Source organism: Mugil cephalus, chromosome 22, assembly GCF_022458985.1.
Source record: "Mugil cephalus isolate CIBA_MC_2020 chromosome 22, CIBA_Mcephalus_1.1, whole genome shotgun sequence".
Lineage (NCBI taxonomy): Eukaryota > Metazoa > Chordata > Actinopteri > Mugiliformes > Mugilidae > Mugil > Mugil cephalus.
This window is the reverse complement of record NC_061791.1, coordinates 14,303,644-14,320,158: the sequence shown is the minus strand read 5'-3', so window position 1 is coordinate 14,320,158 and position 16,515 is coordinate 14,303,644. Positions and strand designations below refer to the sequence as shown.

Here is a 16,515-nt window from a genome sequence, read left to right as displayed (position 1 = left end):
GGTCAGAAGACAACTGTCAAGCGCGATCCATTTTCAAAGCCTTGATTTACTCACATTGGACATGCGCTAGGTTTCTACCGACGCAGATGTTACACTACACGAGAGGAAGAGAGATGAGGAACAGCCTCCATCTCTTTGGAGGTGGACTCTCACTATGCAAAGCGTGACCTTAGGGGATTCTAATTAGCCTCTGTACTCCTCCCACAGCAAGGGAACACCCATTTGATTAACAAATGTGACCAAAGTCAGGGAAACGAAGAAACTCTTGTAGTTGTGACTTAAGTTATGACGACTGTGGCTATTGATAACACCCATCAGTTTCATATTTAGCAGGTGTAGTTTAGACTATGAAAATCAGACATGCTGCCTATGGAGACATGTGTGTTGTATGTGACAGACTCAATTTGCCAATTCAAACAGAAGCTGAGGGAAAAAAAGACTGACCAAGCCCACAAAAACAGAAAGGTCTGTTTTAAAGTTTGCGATTGTATATCCTGCTTTTCACATCAGCTCAATCATATTAATCAAGCAGTAATGCACTAAGCTGAAGGATACTAAGTCAACCTTGGAAACGGTTTGTTAAGAGCAGGCAGTTAAAAAGAGATACTAGTCTGGTATCGTTTGAACCTTCAGCCTGTCATGTGCGTCCTTCAGTGAATTTGATGAACAAAGCTATGATGTAGCAGCACAGCGTCTAAGACGAACCACAGCTAGCTTCTTTTTGGTGCGACTCGGAAGCTAGGGAGGTAGTCAGCATGTCTGCTAAATGTTATTAGGTGAAAGCAGGTTAAAAATGTGTACACAGGACTGCGACCGGTATGCACTTTTGTGAAATCATCCACAAGTACACTGAAACATGGCAAATTCATGCGATTTCAGCCGATCTCACTCCAGCTGCCTCTCAAGCTAATGTTGTACACAGCAAGGATAATACCACTCCTGCAAAATTTAGCTTTAACCTTAACTATAGCCAAGTGTAGTCTATATAATATATAATGTCATCATTAAACACAACTAACTCAAACTGAAACTCAACATCTCAGTCAGAACATTATTGAACAGACACATGACTAACTCATTATGAGTGTGTCTTGCCATGCCTTGCAGTATACTTTTTTTATTTCTACCATTTCGGTGAATGCTGAAGATCACAGACATCATCATATCCGATGTGTCATGGGACAAGAATGCATCAGAGGTCAAATTCACACAACATGTGCACAACATGCTGTGACACGGCACCATGGTTCTGTCTCTGCTAGTCTCTCTCCGCTTGTCTCAAATTAAAATAAAAAGCTTTGAGCACAAACATGTTTCTTCACTGAAAACAATAAATTAGTTTTGCTATTCACCCTAAACCTTAATAAATGTCTTTACCTTTAAAATATTTCAAAATTAAATGAAACTTTGGCAACACCTAGTGGTAGTTTGAAAAAATTATTATTTTTATTTTTTCTGGTTACCTCTCACTGTGGGTCATGGGGGTTTCATCAGGTCCACGTGATGTGAAGCTGGGAGAAACCATATCAGTTGATGTGGGAGGGGTATTGGTTTGGTCCAGTTCAGGCTGGTCGCTCAGGGTTTGAGCAGGATCACAACAGTTAGACTCTGCAGCGTCAAAAACCTTTGCACCTGCCAAGACAAAAGGAAATTTATGTCATCTAATAAGTAAACTTTCAGCATTATCAGGTGTCATTATTCACTCATATCATATACAACACTCTATTAAATGCTCAGTGTAACCTGGATGTAAATTATACAAACATCAGCTGTAAGTTTAATTTTAGAAAATCAAAATGAGTGTAATACGAGTTACTTTTTAACACAAAAGATATTTGTATATCTAGTTAACAAAGTGTGTAACAAAAACACAAAAAGATGTTTATTCTGTGTCGTTTAGAAGAGTTTGACCTTCTTCCGAGATTTAGTCATGTCTTCTCTAAACAAGCAGCGCACCAAGTGAGTCAGGAAATGACTCACTCTTTGGTTAAGTAAGTAAAGACAGTACAGCTGTAGACTAGATGACAGCGGGGGGGGGGGGAGGGAGGGAAACAAAAGGATTATGAGTGATACACATAAGTGAATTATAGAGCGGGAGAGGGAGAGAAAAGGTCTTACTGTTCTCTGAGTGGGACAGATCAGGGAAAGCATCCGCCTCTGGGTGTCTAACGCTGGCAGCTTGTACGTGGGCGCTCAGTGGTACCGCTGCCTCTTCCTGAAAACACACGCACACAGAGAGTTTATGATAAATATTCAAAAAAAAAAAAAAAAAAGGACATGGGTGAAAATATCAAGTAAGCAACACACATTAACCGGGCAGACAATCAGTCAACAGAAAAAAAACCTCGAAAGGAGCGTCGAAAGACACAACGTTGCATAACAAAATCTTACATCTGACAGTGAAGACAAAGAGCCTGTCCCCATGTGTGACGGATTATTGGAAAGACCCTCAATTACTGTCATCTTTATAGGATTTCAAAAGCAACCCCTACTTTCATACTGTTGGCAGCGCTGATGGAGCATTTAAATTAGTTTTATCAAGCTCACAGGCATGGAAATGAATTGGACGCTGAGCAAGCGAGTAGAATGCACGACATTCAAGACAGAGATTACAGCTACTTCTCTTCCTTTAACCTGAGTGTGATGTTTCATCACTGCCACTCTATGTAAGGAAGTAGACAGCTTCAGCACAAACATGCAGACTGCTGCCTCTGTGCAGAGGCTTTGATAATGACACGCAAAGGGCTATTTGATAGGCAAATGCCTGATTGAGCGAGCAAGCATCAGGAGAGGACTGTGAGGAAGGGAGAGGTGGTAAAGAAATATTTCTGTAAATTTCTATCTTCCCGGCAGTCACTGGATCATATTCACTTAAGAATGGTAAAGACGTCACAGGAGCAGGAACTGTTGGTGTGTACAAGGACATTCCCCCAACCTCTGAAAGCTCAGAAACTGAATATGTCAAAGAGCCCTTGAACAAAGGAAGAGTATGCAAGTGGCCTTGTATGTAAGTGTGACAAAAACGTGTGAAAAGTGTGGGGAGGGATAAAATGCAAACCAGACTAAATGTGCAATGAGATGAAATACCCACATCCTGCAAGTGCCCAACTCATTTCCATACAGATCTGAATTTTATAACTAGAAAAGTTAAACATGTTAAAAACATCCTACTGCACAGGAAACGTTAAGTTGCGTTGCCAGAACAACAGCTGACTATGAAAATGTATGAAAACTTGACTGGCCAGTATGCATAAAGTCACCTGTTCTCAGTTGAGTCGCGATGCTTGTTCAGTCAGCAGATCAATTTGCTCTCACCACCAACATTTGTGTAGGTTTAGAGGTTTGCCGACAGTCTCTCATTTGTGTTTTGCTTTATAGTAAAGTCATTTATGGAACATCATAAAGTGTTAAGGTTAGGTTTATCCCAAATAGTTTGTCCAACTGATATCAATCACTTTTTGGACTTTTTATTATTGCTCAATCAAGGAGGCCCAAAAGCAAAGATTATGTCCAAAAAGGTAACACAACCCAGCGGCCCATCCACAGGTGAATGAAAAGCTCCGTCACACTCATTATGTGTGATCACTGAGAAATATACAGAGCACATGGGTCGTCAAAAAGTTATAATATGTTGAGTTTGGTTAAAAGGTTTTTTCAAGGAAGGAATATATCATCTTATGTCTGGTACCATCCCTAAGGGAAGAAGACTAATTTGGTTAGACGTTAATTTTAAATGGAGATTCTGATACGCTTCATCTACCAGCTGAAAGGGTTGCTTTCTGAGAACGGGTTTAAAGTATAGAGAAGTTCAATTTATTAACAAACAGGAGAAAAATCTTTAATTTACAAATTATACTTTAAAATGTTTAGTGGCGTTTTTGAGGCACCCATGCAGAAAAAGCAGACAATGTGTGCAGCGCATCCGAGGACATTTCAAAATTATTATTTACCTGGAAAGGTTGACAATTCACCTCCTGCTCTGACTCAGTGCCAGCTGCAGAGCCTGAAACAGACGGAGCAGAGAAGATGAGAAAATGCCAGTAAATTCAGGAAGTAATAAAAGAAGGATATAGGAGGCTGAAAAAGGACAAAGCTTATTAAGAACCAAGAACCCCGTCCAATTCATCCACGGGCTAATGGCCGTCAAAAAAAAAAAAAAAAAAAGCAGCCGCACCTTTACCATAAAAGGTCAGACTGTCTATTATGCAAGAAATAAAGCTGAAGGAAAGAGGAGAGATGGGTTAAAATACCATGAATGGCTTCTAAGGGGTCATTAATGACCACATTTGCACTTTGTTTTCTGTTTCTCTGCCTGCCAGCCACTCATGCAGGCAGAGGAATGGGGATTACTGAGTTCACTTCATGGTCTCAGACCAGTCCTACACCTGGCCATAGAAGGACCTTGAAGAAGAGGAGATTTCTCATCCTGTGTTGAGACACACACACACTCTCACACAACCTTTAGAAGCACAGGGCCACAACAGCCATAGAAGGCAGGGGTCTACTTCCAAGGTTCCTCAGGGTGTGTGTATCCTTGTGTAAGAGAAATACAAAGCATATCCTAGGGCTGGGTGCCCTGAGAGTGGAAAAGGGAACAATCCACTCAATCACACACAAGTCAACACTCAAAGACAATAAGAATGAATAAGCCCTTGTTCACCTACAGCTGATCCTGTGAAGCACTGTGTAAAACATTGTGATCATCACATCTACTGCAACACCCATGCATCTATAGATAAATAGATACATCCACAGCAACGTATGTGACAGTTTAAAAGTTTTAAATAGAGGATTTACAAACTTGCTTTTTTTTGTTACCATTTAAAATTGGAAACTGAAATAAATCATCTTAATTCCAGGATGCATTAGCTCACATTGTCCTTAGCTCAAGGCTCGTTTTTACTGTTTAACCAAAAAAAGTGACCATGGGGTTCACAGCTGGGCCAGAAAAATATTAAACTAAATTCAGCACTATTTAACTTGACGTGATGACTAAGACATATTACTATTTAACTTTAAATTGGTATCATATGCTCAAAGATGACTCTTCAAATTTCTCTTCTTTCCCTTTGGCATCTCAGAACATCTAATCTGCTGAAAGGAAGTTATAAATGAACAGCTACACTGGCACATTCAGACATTTATACACAAAGTAAGCCTGAAATAGTGGACATATGTGTGTCTGCCACTAACCTTGAACATCTCCCACTGGTCCCAGAACAGCCTGGGCCACAACAGAGAGTTCAGACATAGGAGTAGACACATCCCTCACTTCTCCATCTCCTGCTGTGTCCACCACCATCCACCTCTCCTCCCCGTCCTCTTCCTCCCCTCTGTCTGTTAATTTTTCTGGCGTTTCTTCAAGTCTGCCGTCTCTTTGCCCGTCCTGAGTCCGACAACTCCTCTCTGCGAGCTCGTTCTTCAGGAAGTCTTGGAGAGCAAACTCCTCATCCCAGTCCAAGTCATCACCAGGCTAAAAAGAAAAAGGAAGTTAACGCCAACGAGAAACATGCCAAATGCCTGTTTAAACTGTTGAAAAATCCCACCGATGGTCAACGGTAAACAGTAACGGTAAATGATAAATACTGAAAAATCTGGAAGCTTTCTGGAATCAAAGCTATCGTTTTGAAAACAGAAAATTTTACAGTGCTTGTTTCCTAATTCAAAGTTGTATTTAATATATTTCTATATTAACTTAGAACTGCATTATTTGACAACTTGGATTCTGTACGTAAATCAATCACCCTCAGCAACAACAATGGTGGAAAAATGGAAATGTTCAAAATTGCATCAGTGCATTTGTACTGGGAGCAACGCGTAGGTGTGTGGTTGCATTTGATTCTGAGTGCGTGTGCACATGTCCACTTCAGCAGCCAACTCACACTCAGCTCTCTTCTACCATCTGTCTGAATACAGCATCAGCTCTGTTATTGCTCTCCAAGCAAATCATTTGATGTCCCTCAACTCATTAATAGATACAAAATAAACGTGCACATGTTAAAATACATCCTAATCCAAATCTAGTTTGACTTTTGATGCAGGTGAACATTTAAACAGTGTAGGTGACTTTGCATCCGAGATGAGCATCCGAGTATATTCCATTGAGTATTCTGAATACTGCACAGTGTTTAAGATATTCATTTTGATAATAGTGGAAATATTATGCCTAAGAAATGAAAGCATGATCAAGGCTTCCTCTCTGACCTCCTCATCCGGTGCAGGCGTCTGACATGAGGCCTCTCTGCTGTCCTGAGGTGTCTTCAGTTGCTCAAGTTCGTCGCACAGCTGCCGCTTCTGGTTCTCCTGCTCCTGCACCCTACATGCATTTGAAAAAGCCCCATTAATAACAAACCAATAGTTATTAGTATTTCAGTTAAGATCAGGATAAAAACATGCAACGTATTGACGCCCTAGGAGATAGTACAGCGGACATACTGTACCCAATCCGCAGGCCCATGCAGTGTCCCATTCTGTTGCCCAGCGTGAACAGTGCCAGTTCTCTGACTGGCCCACTAATAGCTCCTCTTCAATTTTCTAGTTCTTAAATCTCAGACTGCACACATACCCTCAAATGTATCCTGCAAGAAACTCATGATCTAAGCACCATCCAATCCTACACTTCAGCCTACACCTGCAATAAGCCCTCTTCAGTTCCTGGGAACACCCTGGCAACTGAACACCAGTAAATCCCAACTGGATAGCCTGTCCAGCTCTCCCTCTCTGGTCTGACACTGCCCCAGTCTAGCCCCATTATATATCTGAAGGGGAGGCCGTCTCCATGAACGCGCATACAAACAGACACACGTGCAGCAAGGCAACGCAAATCCATCCACTCACAGTCAGACTGAAATCCAGGGATGGCTCCGAACCAAAACCTAGTGAGGCAGGCCCCTTTAAGGTCACTGAGGTTAGGATGATTAATGTGTCTTTCTCCCATTCAGTACAACTGACTGGCCAACTGAAACAGAGGACTGTAAGCAGGGGCATCCACATCAAAGAGATTTGCAGGGGTCTGACAGAGTAATATATGTAATGTTATTCATGTAGCAAATTTAAAAAGCAATTGAAATCTTGGAAGATCTGCAAGAACCACAAGAGGCTTACACAGACAGCTACAGGCTTGTATGGACTTGGAAAGCTGGCTGACCAGCTCACAGCTCATAACGTCCACACGGCATCATTTTTTTTAATCAGTAATTAGACTGCTATACTTCAGCTCTCGGCTCGATTACAAAAGCCCAGTTCACTGCTGTCAGTACAACTTCACTCTGAAAGAAATTATTTCAGCTCCGCCTGCTAGGGTTTAATTCAACCAATGAGACTGCTGCTACACAAGAGCAACTCCGCCTCAATGAAATCTCACCCTGCCTTAAAATCAAGCTTTCTATAATTAGCCACCAACAAGATTCACTGCTTTTCTACTCTCTTCCACCTTCCTCTAATATCTGTTTCATCCACCTCTGCTCTTAAACAAGATTCTCAAACTAAATAACGCATCAGCTGCTGCACATTTCTAACATCCCACTAATCTTCACATACACAGACACAAACGAACAGGCAGTGGAGACAACAAAAAAATGCACTCACCTGACTGAAAGGTGGAGGATCTCCGTGCGAGACCTCCTCATGTTACTGGCCATTTTGACCAGCTCCTTTTCTAGTGAGTCTGCGTACTGGGCCAGCTGGTCCAGGCTGAGGACCCAGTCTGCCCTCCGAGTGTCCAGCTCGACCTGCACTTTCTGTGGGAAGACAAGGCCCAGAGATTGCTCACTCGTCCCGGTGAAAGGCCGCTGGCTGCTCCACGACCTGAGTAACTGGGCGTCTTTTTTAACGCTCCCAGAAAGTGCTAACAACTAACTGCCACAAAACACCTCCATGTCAGCCAGTACAGTGGAGACCCAGCAGAAAATAGACTGGTACAGCTCAGTTCCACTAATGATTTCTGTCTCATTTGGTATGTTTACTGCTGTATGGCAGTACGTGGCTAATGAATGCAGAGTGGCAACTATGCAGGAGGAGGGGGAAAGAGAGAGACGGAGAGATACAGAAAGTCAGAGAGAGGAGGGAGGAGGGGAGTGGGCTGCGTTCACGTTCAACACACACTCGCTAAACAGCACTGCTTGGATGGGGCCTGCTGGAGAGTTACATAAGTGAGCGCTCTCCAGAGGAATAGTGGGTGGTAAGGAGAGAAAAGCGGATAGCAGTGATAGAAAGAAAAAACATAGCAACAGGTGAAGGGAGAGGGAGATAGGTCAAGTTATATAACTTTATGATAAAAATGTACCGAGATGGTATGCAAAAATACAGGAATTTGCATCAACACCGAAGGCACAGTGCACTGGAACTTCACTTTTTCTTAGGCGTTTCACTGGTGTTTTCGTGTAGGCTAAAGAATACATTAAAATGTGTGTGAAAGTAAAAATCTAACCTGAAGACTGGGTTCAGTGTTGCCCCCAAGCTGCGTATGGTCATCCAACAAGCCTCTAACTGTGTGTAAGACAGAGGCCACTTCTTCTCTGAAATCCCTTTTCTGAGAAACATTAAAGGGAAGTATATTGTGTATGAGAAATACAAAGTATACAAAAAAAAACAAACATAAAGCATGACTTCCAGGGGCAAGCTAACAGTTGACAGATAAGTGGTTCCATAAACCAAACATGTTTTGACAATTACTGCCTCAAAGTTCATCCCAGTCATTTTTCTTAAAAGGGACATATTGTTCTCAGGTGGATATGTATATGCTGGGACACACTAGAGTAGTTTTATAAGATTCACATTTCAAGAAAATTCCCATTTATTTCACGCTGCTTATCATGAAGCTATATAGTTAAGCCTCTGCATGACAACGAAACATGAACAAAAATGTGAGCTCTGAGCTCTTTAAAGCCCCTGTCCAACCTCATTCTTATTGTCAGGATTTGCAAAAGTCTTCACTTGTGAGCAACCCCTCTGACTGTTGTGGAGGTTTCCAAATGCTGACTCTAAAATATAATTTCTCATTCTTAATTGGAAGTAGCAGCTTCTGAAAGCCATTTGTCTGGTATGAGTATAAAAAAATATTGTGTAAGCAAACTGTTCATTCAAATCCTTATTTGATATGCTGCACCTACAGTTACTGATAGTCATTTGCAAATCAGTCAACATGACAGAAAACATATATAAGAGAATGCTGGTAACACTTAGGAGAAGTGCAAGTCAGGGTTTCACACATAATCACAATTGATTACCAGTTTGTTTAAGAGGCTCTTGAACTCCAGAGCCACGTGTTCAGAGCTGAATCCCTGCAGCAACAGCAGCACCTCTCTGTCCAGCGTCTCATCCAGCGAGGAGGCAATGCTGGTGTTAGTGGGCAAATGTTCAGCTCCATGAGGTGCCTGTCGACAAAGACAATAGCTTGAGGTAACTCCAAACCAGTGTAATGACTCAGAAAGCTGCAGAGAGGCTGGGTTGAGCCATGCGAAGAGCTGCATCAGTTATTAAGATAATGGTCTTCGTTCTGTGCTGAATGCATGAGAAACCGGAAACAAAAATCTTCACATCAATCAACTGCCTGTAGGAAAAATATTCTCAGAACAAAGGCTGGGATCAGGGGCACTAAAAACGGATTACACAGCACAACTAACGCTCGGTGTACAACTAAAACAAGATTAAGCAGCTATGAATTTTCTGCCAGGAATCAAAACAAAACTGAGATGGAAATAAATACAAGACACTGAGTGAGATATTAAGTAGTGAAAAGATTAGAATGCACAGAGGAAAGCATTAGAAAAACTAGAGGGTATAAAAGAAAAGTTATGCAAATCAGACAGACGGACAGCAGGGGAGCGCTGACCTCCAGTGGCGACTGCGCCAGAGCCAGTTCTGTTTGTAGAGATCCTGAGTTGCTCTGATTCAACCTGTAAGCCACCGACAAAGAGACACTAGCCCTATAAGAGACAGGAGAGTGGAAGTAAAAGGGTGATGTGCAAACAAATTGTAATGGATACATTTTGCCACGTTGTGTGCAGGATTTAGGTGCTTCCATTTATCTTACCCAGCCAGGTCCGGAAGAATCATCTGCATCTGGTTCTCTAGCTTGGTCTTGTCCACCCTCAGCAGCTGGAGTCAACACCAGATAACACAACCGTGACTCAATACATCAGATAGATATTTATAGGTCAGTTATTCAGCCTTCCCTTTCTCTGCTACAACAAACTGGTTGGCTCTATACCTTGTGTGTTGAAAGACAGCAGGTGGCTTGATTCCCACAGCTGAACAATCAAGCTGCAAGTGGCAAGCTTGTTGCACACAGGGCACAGAGAACTGTCTGAACAGTATAAATACTGACACAGACAAATCTATTTTGTCTGTGTTAAATTGGATTTACGTTATTAATATTTTATTTAGAGCAATAGATAAGCTGAAGTAATGTTCTTGAAGAGACGCAGGTGGGCACAGAAATCAGGAAAATGTGCACAAGCTGAAATAATGACCCAACGAGAAGTTCAACATGCTGACCTCTGTGATGGAAGAGTATTCCTCCACCGCTGCCTTGAGCTCTTCTATCTGTCTGCTCTTCTGTGGAGGGAGATAAGTCACAAAAGACGCCTGTTCAACCCGATATATCCTTCTGGTTTATCAGGGTAAAGATAGTGAGTTATTTTTATACAGAATGACTAGGACATGCGTAGATATCTTTACATCACAGTAAAATATGGTTAAACAGGATGTAATGCTTACCTCTAGTATCACAGCTTCCTTTTCACTAGTGACCGCATCAAAAGACTGAATTTGCACCTAAGGACAAGGAGAGAACCGTTACATAACAGCATAACAAAAGGCACAAGTGGCATGGTGACTGACAAAGAAATGAAGATACATTTTAACAAGGCAGAGAGGAAAAATAAGGACAGCACAAAGAGACAAAAACAGATGTAATAAACCAGAGCAAACTATGGAAAATTATTCTGGACAGACAGGTAAAGGTACCTGAAGGTCAGTGTTAATGTCATACAGCTCCGTTATTCTCCTCTGGAGCTCGTCTGTCTCCATGGTGACTTTGAAGTTCTGAGGAACCATCAGAGAGGAGTTAGAGCAGCTGGCTGCATCCCTTTATGAACAGACTTGTGACAACATACTCCCCGTAAAACGTCTATGAATGGGTGAGTGTTACTGATGCCTGTGAAGTCAGGTCATTGATGTCACAGTTATACATGACCAATGTCAGTGCAGTACCTCTTCCTGAAGCGAAGCGATTTTGGAGATGAGACCCTGGTTTTCTCTCTCCTGAAAAGAAGAAAATCACCAAAGCAAACTTATTATTTTCTATTGTTTTACATTCTAAGTTATTGAACATTTAAAACACAAAAACCCTAAAGGTGCAGCAGTAATTTGAGAACATTTCTTTTGGACAACTGGAAACAAGTCAGTTTTATTTAGGACGTTGAATCCATCCATCACTTGGTGACAGTTGTTCAAATGTGTCAAATCATCATGCATTTCATACACGGCTATTGATCTTTAGATACAGTGCGAGGACATATTTGCATAAAAGGTGTCTGGTTTTGACTGACCACATGTTTGCTGTGTGCGGAGGCACGAGCTCTACCCTCCTCCGTACAACTCAGAGTGGCCTTCATCTCTTCCACCTCCTCCTCCAGAATCTTCTCCTTCTGTGCCAGCTGCTGATGACTGTGCACGAGGACAAACGGACATGAATGTTAACGAAAAATAACTGTGTGCTGCTGCAATACAATTGGCCTGTACAGTGCATTTGAAAGGAGGTTAGAGCATCTCACGCTTTGGCCTGATTGCGTAGCTCCTCGTTCTCCTCTGCGAGCTTCTGGTTGCTCTCCTCCATGCTCTCCACCACCTGCTTCAGCTTTTTCACTTCCTCCTGGAGCTTTTGGTTGCTCATCTGGAGGTCAGCAACACAGTTTACCAGCTCTGATGTTTCACTGTGGATGAAAACACACAAACACACATGCAGGCATGATGCTGCTTACCTTCATAGAGCAAGGCCGTGTGTGGGCGGTCATGGTCAGATGAAAACAACACTATGGCAGCTTCAAAGAGACATGAAACGTAACTTACAATTCTGCTCTGGATGCCTCCCCTCCAAAAGCCTCCAAGCTCCCAGAGGTCATATTGAGCAGCATGGACCTCTTGGCTGAGAAACACAGATGTGAAACGCAAAGAAGACATTAAGAAGCGTGCACGGCACAAGGGAATGAAAGGTAAACACATGTGCAATCATCTGAACATTCACCAGACAGGCTGTCTCTGAGTTTTACTGAGTCCTGCGTGATGTCATCTGTTTGGTCGACCCTGAGTCAAAACAGAGAAATCACATGTTTTAAATGGAGACAATAAGTTTCCTTGATGATGATTTGCTGAACTGCTTAATTTTTGATGCAGGGAGGCAGAGATGTTCAGTGCTAGAACTGCTCTGCAGCACTCAATTTAATCTAAATCTCTTCCTCTATGATGCATATTCGAGCGGCACAGTCGGCTCCCTGAGAGCTCTGAGAGAGAATTACCCATCCAAGGGCGTGTCAGTTGCTTTTGTATGTACAGGTATGTATAACCATGTCTTCATCTACTGTCTAGCCAGAACATTATCACTAAAACTGGATCAGTATTGTGGCAATTTAGCTAAAAGTAGAGCTCAGGCTAAGATGTATCATCTCTAACGGGTTTGTCAAAATTTGCACAAGACGTATGTGTAGTATTAATTCTAATATATTAACTATGTTTTACAAAATGTTATACTGAAAGGACACACAGCACTAGAACTAAAAATAGAGAACTAAAAATGATCACCATTAATCTTTCATCTGATGCATAACCTGCCTACACTGCGTCTAGTTACATAACTCAAACTGACTTCATTCTCTCGAAAGCTAAAAAAGAACGATCTGGTCTCATAAACATGTTGCACCGTGTCCTTATTTTTTGTGAAAATGACGTGAAAACCCTGCAATTACAACTACGTTTAGGATGCGACTTATATAACCATTTAGTCACAATGTAGCTGAGATCCAGAAAGAATTGTACAATTTAAAATAAAGTGAAAGAAAAGTAACTCTTGATATTTTATGAGTGGAAGATACTCAGAATCTTAAAGGAGATGTTTATTTTCCACGTCAGCAGCATTTAAAAGCCTCTTTACCAGAGTTTATACTTATCAAAATCTTGACCAGTCAACATGGTCATTCCCCACCATAATCTACCATAAACTCAAAGTAAAAAAAAATTAAACTAATTGTAAAATTATTGTTTCTAATCACACAACACTTCAGAAACTTAAGAACTAACCCTACAAACCCTGACATTTAAAAAAACAAAACAAAAAAAAGGACATGTTGAAAGGAGAATATTTTGGAGTAAAGCAGCTGTCTGACATTACCTGTTGTTGCGGCAGTCATCAATCCACTCCCTCATGACGGCGTGGTAGGTGTCCAGATCTATAGAGACGTCTTTGTGCTCTGGGTCCAGCATGTTGCAAAGTTCCTCCAGCCCGCTGTCTTCTGTGCTGCGGCTGGTGGTGTGTCTCAGGTAGTCGACTATGTGAGACACGTACACTTTACCTGCAAGACGAGATCACGAAGCTTTAGTTAGGTTCCCTGGTTAAACACACAGGCTGTAGAGTGATGTTCATTACGTTTTAATCATTTGTTTTGTGACCTCCTCAGGGTATGTACTTCCAATGTTCTTGTACATTTCTATGATGGATGTTGATTTAACACCACCAGTCACGTCATGACAAATTGTGGTTTTAGGTGTAGACAGCAAAACTGGTAACCATAGTGACGGAGTTACAATTGACTTGTCTGGTAGATGGTTTCACACATTTCTGAGAATGTCAGAACTGACTTCCTTCACCAGTCAGTCACTTCTACAGTTCAATCTCTACAGACTCAGAACAGAAGTCTAAACTTAGCTTTCATGACGTTAAACCATGTTTCGTAGAAGAAACCTATGTGCAAAGCTACAAGTAGCGGCTCTAATGTTTTCACTACGTTCACAAATGCAATACTCTTCTTCAAAATCTGCAAACCCAAAAGAGGACAATCACCTGAAAAGCATGAGTAAAAGAAGCAACTGCAGCTTAGGCTGTAATGAGATCCAGAGGCAACAGTGAAAAAAGGGGTAAACGTCTTCAAAAGCGGTAACACAATCCTAGGAATGAGTCAAAGATCCTACTTCTGTAACGATGTCATGTCCCGGGAGAAGAATTTTAAAAAAAAATACTCGAGCACAAAAACTAAGAAAAAAAAAAAAAATTCTGTTTTCAGCGACCACAGTCACAAGAAGGCGGCAGAAAAAAGTCTAACTAACGATGTGTGACTGCTTTAAGACAAGGGAACGTCTCCTGCCTTCACAACTACAAACACATGTGAGACTGGGTGGGCGTACCTCTGCGCTGGGTGTCACAAGCATGGAAGATAGTATCCAGGAGATTCTCTTCGCAAATGAGACTTATTTCTGCCATATTCTCCTTCCTGTTTTCAGAGGCAATCAAGGGTCCTGAAGGAGCATGAGTACGCAACACACACACACACAAAGCACACAGAGGGTATTGAGTTGTAGCACAGGAAGCACATGACACATTTCTCTTCGGGCAACTGTACCAGCATGACAGCCAGTCAGGTTATCCATTACAAAGTTACATAACACACACCAGTTAAGGTCTATAATAGTCTTTTCTTTAAATTGATTAATTGATAAATTACATTATATATTTTCATAAGCCTTGAATTTATTATTAAATCAAAAACACTGTTTTGTTGTTAAAACTCGTTCACGACTGGAGAAGACTAAACACGAGCTGTTTACTCATTCCTCACTTTTATTAAAGATACATTGTTGGGGAAAGGGTCATGTGTAATTTAAAGAGTTCCCTGAAATCATATTAGCCGGCACACTGTCTGCAAAGATACATGGCAAAAAAAAACAACAACAACAGCATCATGAGGATACTGCAATAATGCATTACATGAAGCCTAAACTAAGTTACTATCAACGGGGAATCTTCCAAGGTGGCAGTTGTTTAAGGAAACAATTTTCTTTCCTTTAATCTTTCTCTGCTGTGGCTTAGGAAACAAAAACTTCCCAAGAAGACACGAAAAGGAATTTTGAAACATAAACAGTTCAACTTTGGAAGATAGCGTTTTGATTTGCGTAACACAGTCGGCGGTAGCCTGACATGACCTGAAGCCAGGACACTAATTTTCACAGATAAAGGGCTGCTTTTGTCCGCCATCACTTCAAAGATTGATCCAATTGTAGCTAATATGTTAAGGAAAACAATCACGGTGGCTGTTAACCCTTTCAGTTTAGCATATGGAATGCATGTGTTCTATTCGTTTTAAATTTTAAGCAAGTTGACCCATTAGTCATGCTGCAGCAAACCTGAAAAACATGTTTGCTCCATTACACATGATGACAAAGTTGTGATTTGTAATCAAACTCGTCTATGCAGTTTTGCTAGTTTTCAAAGAAACACTGTATTTGACTACTTCATTTCATTTTCTTGCTTTTCTTTCTTGCTTTAATATATAAATCAGAAGACAGGATTTGATAGCAACGGCTAAATAAATGGCAGATTGGTGAATAAAGATGCAAATCCTTCAATTTAATCTGAAATGAAGTTTGTGAAGAAGCCTCTTTCCACCTCGTCTCATCGTCTACCTCAATGAATGTGGCAGAAACTAAAGTCTGCGTTCAAAGCCCAGGAAAAACAAACAAACAAAAAAAACACTAAGACCCTACCTCCATCTCCCATGGACAGTCTCTTCACAACCAGAGCTGGGTAGGTCTTCTCACTCTCAGTCAAGTTTGTTGCGTCCGTAGAACAGAAGTTGAGGTTGCAGGAGAACGTGCTTTGACTTGGAGTGAAGGTGCGGGACAAGGGCGGACTCCTGCTCGGCCTCTCGCTCTCGAGCTGCTCCGACTGAGGTCCCCGCGTGAATGTGAAGTAAGGGGAGTCCTTGGGCTGGCCCGTGGGTGTCGAGCAATACCTCTGCCATGTCCTAACCTGTCTTAAATCGCTTCCATCGGCAACTCTTCTTTCTCCCAAGGTGCTGGTGATAGTATATGTGACATTAGCTGGCGTGGACGGGTTGCGTGCAGGGGTGGATGGGCTGTACACAGGGGTGGAGGGACCTACACTGTTCTTATGGGAAGCCGCAGAGCTTGGCATCCCCATCCCTCTTCCCTTGTCCTTGTCCTTCACCCTCTCCCCCTCGTCTCTGTGGAGGGCCCCTTTCTTCAGGATGGCTTCCAGGTTGTGCCTGAGGCCACACTGGGGGCTGTCGTAGCTGTTGGAGGAGAGCTTGGGAATCTGGAAGGGCGAGTTGGGTTCCCGGTCACCGCGCCACTGGATGGTCTGCAGTTTGCGGCAGATGCTGTCCACGGGGTTGTGACGACGCGAAGGCTGAGGCGTGTAATAGTCCATGCTGCCGAGGCTGCGGTGCTGGCTTCCTGGCTGGGGGAAAGACTGGAGTCTGAGGCGAAAAAAAAAAAAAGAATTAC

At 42.0% G+C, this 16,515-nt stretch overlaps 1 protein-coding gene across 7 annotated transcripts in view; it reads right to left on the bottom strand.

Moving 5' to 3' along the window:
- LOC124999975 (lymphoid-restricted membrane protein) overlaps positions 1-16,515 on the bottom strand; it is a 29,431-nt gene that overhangs the window by 10,771 nt on the left and 2,145 nt on the right. For all 7 annotated transcript variants that reach the window (XM_047575246.1, XM_047575249.1, XM_047575250.1 and 4 more), the window contains exons 2-22: positions 15,754-16,487; positions 14,398-14,508; positions 13,388-13,568; positions 12,248-12,306; positions 12,073-12,148; positions 11,778-11,936; positions 11,553-11,670; positions 11,215-11,265; positions 10,969-11,046; positions 10,720-10,776; positions 10,498-10,557; positions 10,034-10,098; positions 9,833-9,926; positions 9,228-9,374; positions 8,429-8,530; positions 7,588-7,739; positions 6,205-6,316; positions 5,194-5,473; positions 3,951-4,003; positions 2,119-2,215; positions 1,464-1,632 (exon numbers count right to left, since the gene is read on the bottom strand). In XM_047575246.1, the coding sequence (XP_047431202.1) occupies positions 1,464-1,632; positions 2,119-2,215; positions 3,951-4,003; positions 5,194-5,473; positions 6,205-6,316; positions 7,588-7,739; positions 8,429-8,530; positions 9,228-9,374; positions 9,833-9,926; positions 10,034-10,098; positions 10,498-10,557; positions 10,720-10,776; positions 10,969-11,046; positions 11,215-11,265; positions 11,553-11,670; positions 11,778-11,936; positions 12,073-12,148; positions 12,248-12,306; positions 13,388-13,568; positions 14,398-14,508; positions 15,754-16,438 (2,906 nt within the window). In that variant the 5' untranslated portion in view covers positions 16,439-16,487. The remainder of the gene's footprint in view (positions 1-1,463; positions 1,633-2,118; positions 2,216-3,950; positions 4,004-5,193; positions 5,474-6,204; positions 6,317-7,587; positions 7,740-8,428; positions 8,531-9,227; positions 9,375-9,832; positions 9,927-10,033; positions 10,099-10,497; positions 10,558-10,719; positions 10,777-10,968; positions 11,047-11,214; positions 11,266-11,552; positions 11,671-11,777; positions 11,937-12,072; positions 12,149-12,247; positions 12,307-13,387; positions 13,569-14,397; positions 14,509-15,753; positions 16,488-16,515) is intronic.